At 53.0% G+C, this 10,673-nt stretch overlaps 1 protein-coding gene across 1 annotated transcript in view; it reads right to left on the reverse strand.

Annotated features, from left to right (window-relative positions):
• Positions 1-10,416, reverse strand: part of TMTC4 (transmembrane O-mannosyltransferase targeting cadherins 4) — a 58,028-nt gene extending 47,612 nt beyond the window's left edge. Inside the window, exons 1-2 of the mRNA XM_040267412.1 lie at positions 10,315-10,416; positions 3,472-3,687 (exon numbers count right to left, since the gene is read on the reverse strand). Of these exons, the coding sequence (XP_040123346.1) occupies positions 3,472-3,633 (162 nt within the window). The 5' untranslated portion in view covers positions 3,634-3,687; positions 10,315-10,416. The remainder of the gene's footprint in view (positions 1-3,471; positions 3,688-10,314) is intronic.
• Between the last annotated feature and the right edge of the window lie 257 nt (positions 10,417-10,673).

Consider the following 10,673-nt stretch of genomic DNA (forward strand, 5'->3'; position numbering starts at 1 on the left):
GCTCCTGGTCTCTGGTCCCCAAATGGCCCCTGCTGCCACCCGTCCCAAGACGGGTCTGTGCCTGGATGGTCACCCCTCAGCTCCCCAGAGCTCAGCTCCACCCGCTCCTCATATTTCAGGCACTGGGCTACGACGTTCCGGAGTTGATGCAATTCTCTTCCTGGGGGGCCCAGAGCATCCTCTACCTGTCTTCACAGCGCCTGTTTCCCAGGAGGTTCATGTGACTGATATCTGCCCCACTGTGCTGGGGCTCCTCCAGGCCTGGCCCGCCCCGTGTTTGGGGGGAGTGCCCAGAAGGCACTTGATCCATGCAGAATGAACAAATGGACCAAGCAGCTACGTGAGGTCACTATCACCCTCTCTCACAGCCAATATGTAAGGCTGCTGTTTAGCCACTAAGCTGTGTCCGAGTCTTTGGTGACCTCATGGACTGTAGCCTGCCAGGTTCCTCTGTCCTGGGATTCTCCAGGCAAGAATACGGGAGTGGGTTGCCATTTCCTCCTCCAGGGGATCTTCCCGACCCAGGGACTGAACCTGCGTCTCTTGTGTCTCCTGCATTGGCAGGTGGGTTCCTTACCACTAGTGCCACCTGGGAAGTCTTAGGTGCTTAATGATGCAAAGGGAAAAGCTTGACAACATGGGACAGAGGCAAGCTGGTGACCTGACACCCACTTTGTGGGTGAATTTCACTTCTGGTGGGTATCAGCTTCAGGGGCCTTGAGTGCACACACCCGCCTCTAAGAGTCAAGTCGCTATTTCATGAGGGTCGTGCGATCCACCTACTAACTCCGTTTACTCCATTATTCCACTGGAAGTCATGTACTTTTGCGTTGTCCCAGAACTACCTGCTCAGCTGTGGAGGGAGGAGCAAAGGATCTTTCCCTCCTTTGAGCAGAGAACGGACACCAACAAAGCTCTAAATATTTGATTGGGTGTAGCCCTCACAGCAGGGTGCGCCACGGGAAGAAAGGTCAATTTTTCCTCCTAATGATTTCTAGGAAAGATGTGCTGTGTCTCCAATGCTTGCTGACTCCACTGACTCAAAGAAAATCATCATCTCCGTGAACAACTCAACACTACAGGCAACTCAACACTACAAGGAAGCATCTGGAAAACAGCCTTTGACACCAAGAAACTCCAGTCACAGCCTGTTTCACATTACTGCAGGCACGGTGCCAATGCACAGAGGAGGGCCTGTCAGTAGACAGGGAAGGGGAGAAAAGCAGGCTCGCAAGTGAACAAAGGGGCACAGTGTGATGCTCCAGAAAACCCTGCCAAGACAATGCACGGGGTCACAGAGCGCCTTCCTCTGCCCTCGCTCCCAGAAGGAAAGAGAAGCACAACCTCATCCCAGGCATCTCACGCAGGACATGGTTTGTGTCTCCCCGCCTCGCTCACCAGAACTCTTCAATGAGGGTCCAGAATTGACACTACTCCAGGAGTGGCAGAGCCAAGAAACTCTCAGCAAATGGAATTAAAAAATAATAATGATAAAGGCAGACTTGTCTGGTGGTCCAGTGGTTAAGAATCTGCCTGCCAATGAAGGAGACACAGGTTCGATCCCTGGTCCAGGAAGATCCCACATGCTGCGAGGCAACTAAGCCCGCACACAACTCCTGAGCCCACATGCAGCAATGGCTGAGTCCATGTGCCCTGGAGCCCGTGCTTCGCAACAGGAAAAGCCACGGCAGCAAGAAACCTGAGCACCGCAAAAAGACAGTAGCCACTTCTCCCAACTACAGAAAAGCCTGCACAGCAAGGAAGACCCAGCTCAGCTAGAAAAACAAAGGCACAGTCACGTGTCCTCCCTGGAAAGCAGCTATTAAGCCACATATCCCGCTGGAAAATAGCTATGAAGCCACCCCTGTGACACAGTTGCTCAGAGCTAACACACTTCTTTTGCTCCTAAGCGCCGTTGCAAAAAGGACTGAAACAGAAACATCGGCAGTAAACCGCTGGAAGAACTTGAGGGAAATTACAAGTGAAGAACCTGGATTCAAAATAAACACCAGGACTGAAGTCTGTGCCATGGAAATGAAGCAAATCATTCACAGGGTGTTACAAATGAAATATCTGCCAAACAGTCACCCCCTTTCCCCCCCACGCCTCCACCCCACCTAATACACGTTCCTTGCACAGAGAATTTTCCTCAACACTTTTAATAGGAAAATGGCTCTCTCCACATTCGGGAAAATCTATGACTTCAAAATTTGCAGAGCATTAAAGAAAAGTGCTACAAAGAGATGCTACGATCGTATCTACTAGAGAAGGAGAGAGGAGTGAATTCCTTCAGGTTCTCTTGGCCCCTGAGGCAGACACAGAACATTGGCTGAGCAGAGGTTGGTTTGGTTTAGTCACTAAGTCATGCCTGACTCTTGTGACCCCATGGACTGCAGCCCGGCAGGCTCCTCTGTCCATAGGATTTTCCAGGCAAGAATACTGGAAAGGGTAGCCATTTCCCGTCACAAAGGTTCTAACTATGCTCTTTCCATGTTCTTTCTCCTCTGGGCTCTCTCTGCCTCCAGGTTTCTTGTTCGGATTTTCTTTTAGCTCAATGAAATCCTTTTCGTCCCTTCCCACAAACCGATTTCTTCTTCCCTACCTCTACAGTCAGCGACTGAAAAGGAATATCATTTCCCCTGCACCCACTGGTGAGCAGAACTGGCTGGGGTTTTGCAAATTCAGCAAATCTGAGTCTCCACACAGGAAACAAGCAGGGACGAAACGAGCAGGGACTGCAGTCTCCTCGGGCAGCAAACTCCGGGTCATCCGCAACTGTCAGCAGGACGTCCTGATGCTCCCAGCGAAGGACACAGAAGGGGCCGGCTCACTGCCTACAGCCAAGGACACACCTTCAAGTGGGGGATCAGACTTGCCCGTCACTGCAGCAGATGTGTGTGTGTGTCTGATGGGGGCATCCTTCTGGCCTAGAGCTCTGTAAAATTTTCTCACAAAACCTGAAATAGCCTGCAAGGCTCTGCAATACTGTGGCCTTGTCATGTTAGAAGAACGGTCTCTCTGATATGTGCATGGGCTGGGACCTCATGCAGGGCACCCAGCCAGGGCAAAGCCTGAGGTTAGGCAAGGCTGGGAGACCCTGCTGCCAGCAATAAAAGGGGCCCTAAATCAAGGAGATGCTCTCTAAAAAAAGATGGGAAATCTGGAGCACGATGGGGGCTCAGATAAAGGCTCAGCCAAAGTTCAGTGGAGCCAGGGTCCCCAACCTCTGGGATCTAATGCCTGGTGAGCCGATGTACTAATCATAGAAATAAAACGCACAGTAAATATAATGCGCTTGAATCATCCTGAAACCATTTCCCCGCCGCCCCAGTCTGAGGAAAAAACGGTCTTCCATGAACCTGGTCCCTGGTGTCACAGAGGCTGAGGACCACGGCCATAGAAAATAACCGACGCAGATCATTACTGAGATGCAGGCAAGTCAGTTTACCAGACAGACATCAAGATACGGACCTTATTGTTAACAATGGCTTCAGAGTCATCAAAGACAAAGTCTCCATCATAGCTCCGGGCAAAACACATGAGGGAAGCAAAACCCACAAGGAACTTCGCCCAGAAGGGAGGAAGAACAGAGGATGGGATGATGTGGTCCAGACTGGCATCCCACTCGGCCATCCTGACAGCTGCTCCCTGCCGGCCTCTGGGTCCAGCATTCTGCTGGCTAGAAACCTGCAAGATAAGTGACATGACATCAGTACTCATCAAAGCCTTGGCAGGAGGTTTATACAGCAGGCGGGCTTCCCAGGTGGGGCTCATGGTAAAGAACCTGCCTGCCAATAGAGAAGTAAGAGACACAGCTTTGACCTCTGGGTCAAGAAGATCCCTTGGAGGAAGGCATGGTAACCCATTCCAGTATTCTTGCCTGGAGAATCCCATGGACAGAGGAGCCTGGTGGGCTGCAGTTCATTGGGTTGCCAAGAGTTGGATGCAACCGAAGCAGCTTAGCACACACGCACACATACAGAACGCATGTTTACCCCAAGTGAAAAACAGCTAGACAGTCAATTATTTATTTATGCTGTGAGTTTATAGGGTGTGATCCTAAACACCTTTAAGGTGTGCTTTCAAAACTCAAGTGGGCAGAACCATCACCTTGGGCACAGGGAGCTTCTCCTGGGCCTAGATGCAACTGACCACGTCAGGAGTCCTTGGATTTCTGATGCTGGATTATCCCTGAGAAACACTGATTTAAGGGAATCCTATGTTCATCAGCCCCATAAGGCAGATCATTTTTATAGTCCTTGAACCAGTTTACATAGTTAAAAAAAAAAGTTACCATCTTGCTTCATGCAATCAAGAAAACTCAATACATATTCATTGTTGAGTCTTAGCACAAAAATTGTGTGTGTGTGTGCATGTGAAGCATGGTCCTGATTGTGAAAGAGCTTATGGTCTCTCTGCAGAACACAGACACTCCCGCCCATTCAATGAAAATCTGGGACAAAGAAGAGTTTAGCAGAGGTGAAGTGGCAGGTACACAGCCGTGGTTCCCACCCAGGGGACAGACAGAGCAAGGAGGGCCCACTGCAGACTGATGCTGGGGACAGCATTGTTAGGCTGTGTCCTAAAGGAGAGTGTGGGGTCCTCTTCTAGGTGAGGACATGACCTCCAATGTTGGTGAGGGAGTCAAGTTATAAAGACACTTATTTTAGCTTTTCTTTCAAATAGGCAAAACATTAAAATGAAATGCTGTCTCCCAGCCTTGCCATTTCTTACTTCGGTGGCCTTGCATGTGCTGCCTATCTTTGAGTTCACGTCCTGTGCACTCGGCAAAGCAAAAGAACTTCCCAGCAGTTGCCTAAGGACTTCCTAACCTGGAATTCACCAATTATGAAACCACCTCCCCTCCCCATCACATTGTATGTCTGTCCCCAAGGCCCACCACACCTTCAACAGGCACCCTCCTTGGTTTTACCAGGATCTTGTCTAAGTCTAATCCCACCTGATTTTGGCCAAGTTACTTCACCTCTCTGGGCCTCAGTCTCCTCGCCTCTAAAATGGGGATGATAACTAGACCCACCTAACTTAGTTGTCATGAAGGTTAAGCAGGACACCCACTGAAAGTGCTTAGAAGCACTGGGTTTAACGGATGTCAAAGGAAGGTTAACTGTTACTACAAGCACTTTCTTCAAGGAAGAAGAAAGCACATTCATTCAAGAATAATTTGAGAATCCCCCGGTAATAAGCAAGACTCTCGTCTTCCCTACTAAGGGAGCAGCCCCACTCCTTCACACTGAGATGGAAGAATATTTCAGGCCCTTTGACTGGGAGTCACTTTAGATGTACAGATGACCCCTGAACAACTCAGTGGTTAGGGGCACTGACCCTCCTCGCTGTTGAAAATCTATGTAGAGCTTATTATAAGTTTGTATCTGCAGTTCCTTGTCATCCAGGGACTCAACTAACCACACACCATGTAGTCTTGTGTTTTTTTTTGGCTCCACGCGTGGCATGTGGGATCTTAAGTTTTCTGACCAGGGGTCAAACTCTTGCCCCCTACAATTTTGTTTTTTCAATTTTTTTTTTTTTAGTACTGAAGTCTTTACTACAGAAAATAATCTGCATATAAGTGTACCCACACAGTTCAAAGGTCAACATGAGTTTGAACCTGTATTTGTTTCCAGGTCTTCCAGGGAATGCCCCAGATGATGGAATCAATGAGCAGTCAGTCCACGGGGCCAGTGGACATCATGGGCCTCTTTTCCGCAGCCCTCTGTCTGAGTGAACGGGCCGAGGATCCAAGAACAGTCAACGGGACCCGCTCTTCTATGGCAGCACGTTCCTGTCCAGGCCCGGGGAAGAGGCCAGGTTTACCCTCAGAAAGGAAGGGCTTTGCAGCTCTCACGGTGCTGGGCCCTCTAGCTTCTCCACCTGAGGTAACTCATTTGTAACTCATGCTTTCAGCAAGTACAGGGGGAATATTCCAGCCGCTATGTGTCACTCAGCCTGCCCCCCCCCACCCCGCCGCCCCCTCTACTTTGTCACTGAAAGGATAAACCACTGGTCAAATCCAAATTACAGTTGCAAACACAATAGAGGTCACCACGCAGGCCCCAACCACTGTGTCTGTATTTGAGCTCCAGAAATTACTCCTGCTACAACAAGTGAAAAAAGATTGAACAGTTAGGAAGCTACCCTGACATAATACGGAGGGAATGTCAGAGTTCTTTGGTTCAGAAAGTGAATATGAAGGAAAGCAAATGGTTTATATTAGTTTCATATCAATTTTAAATGTGAAATGGAGCTGTGAGCTGACATATGGTCCATTAACTGGTCTTCATGTTGTCTGCTTCAGGCCCAGCGATTTGAGTTCGTTGTTCAGTCGCTCAGATGTGTCTGACTCTTTGCGACCCCATGGACTGCAGCATGCCAGGCTTCCCTGTCCTTCACTATCTCCTGAAGTTTGCGCAAACCCATATCCATTGAGTTGATGACCGCCAGTATTTTACGAGTGGATCTCTGAGGTTCAAACGGCCCTCTAGGAAGAGGACTGCATCAGGAACTGATTTGTGCTCCTGAATTAGTTGCTGTGGCAGAGGATGAGATGGTTGGATGGCATCATCAACTCAAAGGACATGAATGTGAGCAAACTCTGGGAGATAGTGAAGGACAGAGGAGCCCGGCGTGCTGCAGTCCATGGGGCTGCAGAGTCAGACACAGCTTAGCGACTGAACAACATTAGTTGCTGTGCCTCCCTTTTCATCTCAGATTATCTGTAACACACATTAGTGCTTTTGGTACTCAGGCAAGGGCTGCTGAGATAGACGGAAGGCAGACTACAGACCCGAACGTCGGGACCAGGCCTGGACCGGGGGGGTCAACAGGATGGATGAGCCCAACTCAGAAGGGCTCCTCCTCTTCTCTGGCAGGGACATCAGGGAGCCTAGACTCTGCCCTGCTCCCCATCCTGGCTGACTCTTCCCTCTTCATTGCTGCTTCCCTTCCCTGGTCCAAGATCCCCACTTCTCTGCTGCCCCCAAGGACACTCACAAATGCCCTTCCCATTGAAGGCCTGATTGCTAATGGGCAGAGTAGGGCAGCTCAGAGAATACTGTGGATCAGCAAATGCAATTCTGCTACAGTGTGTCAGGAACCTTAGTCTAGCCCAGTGGTTAACAGCACAGGCCCTGTGGGCAGACAGACTTGAACTTGCTACCTATAGGACCTTGAGTTGCCTGGTCTCCCAAGGATCCATTCCTCATCAGCACCACAGGGTACCAGAAGGTTGTGCTAAGGATTAAATGAGAGCATATATGGAAACAATTGGTTCCCACTACTGTTATTATTGGGCTTTCCTTGTGGCTCAGCTGGTAAAGAATCAGCCTACAATGCAGGAAACCTCAGTTCAATCCCTGGGTTGGGAAGATCCCCTGGAGAAGGGAAATGCTATCCACTCCAGTATTCTGGCCGGGAGAATTCCATGGACTGTATAGTCCATGGGGTCCCAAAGAGTCAGATACGACTGAGTGACTTTCACTTCATTATTCTGCAGAGATTAGTTCCCAGTGCCCAGTCCCTGATGTCCTGTCTTGGGATCACCCATGTTGCCATCATGTTGCTGAAGCTCCAGTATTTTGACCACTTGATCCAAACACCTGACCCACTGGAAAAGACCCTGATGCTGGGAAAGATCGAGGGCAAGAGGAGAAGCAGGTGGCAGAGGATGAGATGGTCAGATAGCATCACTGACTGAATGGACATGAGTTTGAGCAAACTCCAGGAGATAGTGAAGGACAGGGAAGGCTGGCGTGCTGCAGTCCAGGGGTCGCAAAGAGTTGGAGACGACTGAGTGACTGAACAACACGTTGCTGTCAACTTTTATTCTTGAGGATAGGCTAGCCAACCAAGGCCAGCAGTAGCCCATCAGGTAACCTGATGCAATTGAGAGAAGGGCTCCCTTCTTTTGGGCAGACCCAGGGCACTGGAGAAGGCAATGGCACCCTACTCCAGTACTCTTGCCTGGAAAATCCCATGGACGGAGGAGCCTGGTAGGCTGCAGTCCATGGGGTCGCTGACAGTCAGACATGACTAAGCGACTTCACTTTCACTTTCATGCATTGGAGAAGGAAATGGCAACCCACTCCAGTGTTCTTGCCCGGAGAATCCCAGGGACGGGGGAGCCTGGTGGGCTGCCATCTCTGGGGTTGCACAGAGTCAGATACGACTGAAGTGACTTAGCAGCAGCAGCAGGGCGCTGGCTCTGTGACCAGGCATCTGTATGTCCTGCATAAACCACATGGCTGAACACATTAATTCTCCTCCTCCAACAGTAGATGGACTTTTTTTCTGCAAGGATCACAGGCAGGCTGGAAGCTCAGGTACAAGAAGCCCTGCCAGCATAAAGTGGCACCTAGACGAGGCCCTTCCACCTTTTTGTACCGAGAGAAGGAAAATGGCAATCCAGTATTCTTGCCTGGGAAATCCCATGGACCAGAGGAGCCTGTTTCTCTCTCTGGATGGGGCCTGGGTGGCATCACCCCATTTGTCTTCCCCAGGGGATGTCCTGCCTGCGAGCCCTGGAAGTTTGCCTCATGGACAGAGAAGAAAGGAGCAACATCATGGCCTCAGGTTCAGCCCATGCAGGACTCCAGTTAGCTCTACCAGTGACCACACTGTTGATGGGATTCCTGTCCCATTCCTGTGCTTACCCTCAATGTGTTGAGAATTCACTGGCTCGTGTATGTAGTTAGATTGGGAACTGAAGCACAAGCCTCTTTATTTTCAATATCTCAAACTCCTTATACCAAGCTTCTATTTTCATGGGGTTAAAACCCATCAATCAATCGTCAATGAAAAGGTCAAAGAGACCTTAGAGAGGGCACACCACCCCTCAAAAGCAAACACACAGCAGTCACTGAGCTCTGAACCCTGGGGACTCGGTGCCGCCTGACACAGCAGCCTGGACTGCAGTAAGGGGCTGACAGATACAGATCAAACCTACACGATCCCTGGAAAAATTAGCAGTGAACACCTACTAAAAAATATTCTTCCAGCTGCACTGAAGGGCCTTCTGGCCTCAGACTGGCCTTTCCAGCTCATCAGTATTGATCGATCCACACACCGGTTGCCCTCTGCCAGCCAGAGTGCGTTTGGAAACCAGAATAAAGAACACAACCTTTCCTGGAGACCTGAGCTGGCTGCTCCTCTCTTGGGGCCCCCAAGGCACTGGAGATTCATCTCTCCCGCCCTCCCCCCACGCAGCGCTGAACACAATGCTACTCCAAGTAGCTTCCTCTTCGGATCGCTTTCTCTGTTTCTCAATTCAGTAACGCGCGAGAGCCATGCCTGCCGACAGCAAGAATGACTGCGGGAGGTTCGACATTCCCAGTTCCACTGTCCCAGAAAGTTTACAGCTTGCTAGCTTGTAGCCATTCTCCCATCGAAGTCAACGGGTGATTCTTCACCCCACCTCCCTCTGGGGCGCCCCAGGCGCGGTCGGGGCTGCGGGGAGACGGGACAGGGAGGGGGACCCCGTGAGTCCTCACTGTTAACTGTTTCTCAAGAAACACTCCCCATCCATCTGCGCTCCAAGAGAAAAGAGCAGCGTGGGATGACTCACGAGGCTCTGGCTAGCTCGTTCCTCTAACTCCTTTCTTTTGTGTGCGGTTAAAAAAAGAAGGAAGAAAATACGCACAGCCTACAGACACAACATCAACAAGACGAGAAGCCCCGCGGAGTTCGCAGGAGGTGAGGCGGCGGCTGCGCCACCCGCTCTGCTTCCCCAAACTCCAAGCCTGGCGCAGGGAAGCGGCAGCTCGGTAGTGGCCCCGGGCGCCCCGGCCCAGGGCACGCCGCTCGGCCGGGCAGCCAGCGCGGGGAGGCTGGCACTGGCGGCGCGGCCAGGGCGCCGCCTTTACCCCTGGGCGGGCGGCCAGGCGGCCCGGCTGCGCCCAGCCATCGCTTGCGCGGCGGCCAGCTGGCGGGTGGCGCGGGGGCCCGCGGCCAGGTGTCCGCTCCGGGGGACGCGCCAGAGGCGCCCGTGCGCCCGGGGTGGACGGGGAGCCCGCGCTGCTGGGGTGGCGGTGAGCGCGCCCCCTCCACGCCGCGCCCTTTGTCCCGCGTGCCGCTGACACCCGGGAGCACAGCTCCAGGACCCGCATCCGCCGTGACCCCGGCCCCGGCCGCAGCCCAGGTCCCGGAGCCAACTCCTTCAGCCGCGCCGCCGCCGGGCCCGGCTCGGACTGTAGGGGCTCGGGGCGCGGCGGGCAGTGAGGACCGCCCGCGTCCGCTCGGCGCCCAACTCCGCTTGCCCAGCCGCGGCGCCCTCGGCCCTGCAGGGGCCGCCCCGCGTGTTACCTGCAAGGAGCCCGAGCGGCGGCCGCATCTCCCCGGCCGCCGCGGGAAGTCCGGCGGCTACGGGCGCCTGCCCCAAGCTGGGCAGGGGGAGGGGCCGCGCGCGCCGCGCCCCCGCCCCCCGCCGCGTTCCCCGCCCCGCGGCGCCCGCGCCGCACGCTCGCCCGCACGGCCCGCAGCTCCCCACACGCGCGGGCGCCCCCCTCACAACCCCGCCGCCTTGGCCCGCCCCCTCCTCGCGGCCATTGGCTGCACCTGCCGTCACTTTCGCGGGCACCGCCTGTCCTTCTCGAGCTTATTGGTGGGCGCGCCGGTGACGTCAGGCCAGAGGGCGCGAGTCGCGGCGCAGGGAGCCGCCAGGG

The sequence above is a fragment of the Oryx dammah genome, unplaced genomic scaffold (assembly GCF_014754425.2).
Source record: "Oryx dammah isolate SB20612 unplaced genomic scaffold, SCBI_Odam_1.1 HiC_scaffold_24, whole genome shotgun sequence".
NCBI classification, from domain to species: Eukaryota; Metazoa; Chordata; class Mammalia; order Artiodactyla; family Bovidae; genus Oryx; species Oryx dammah.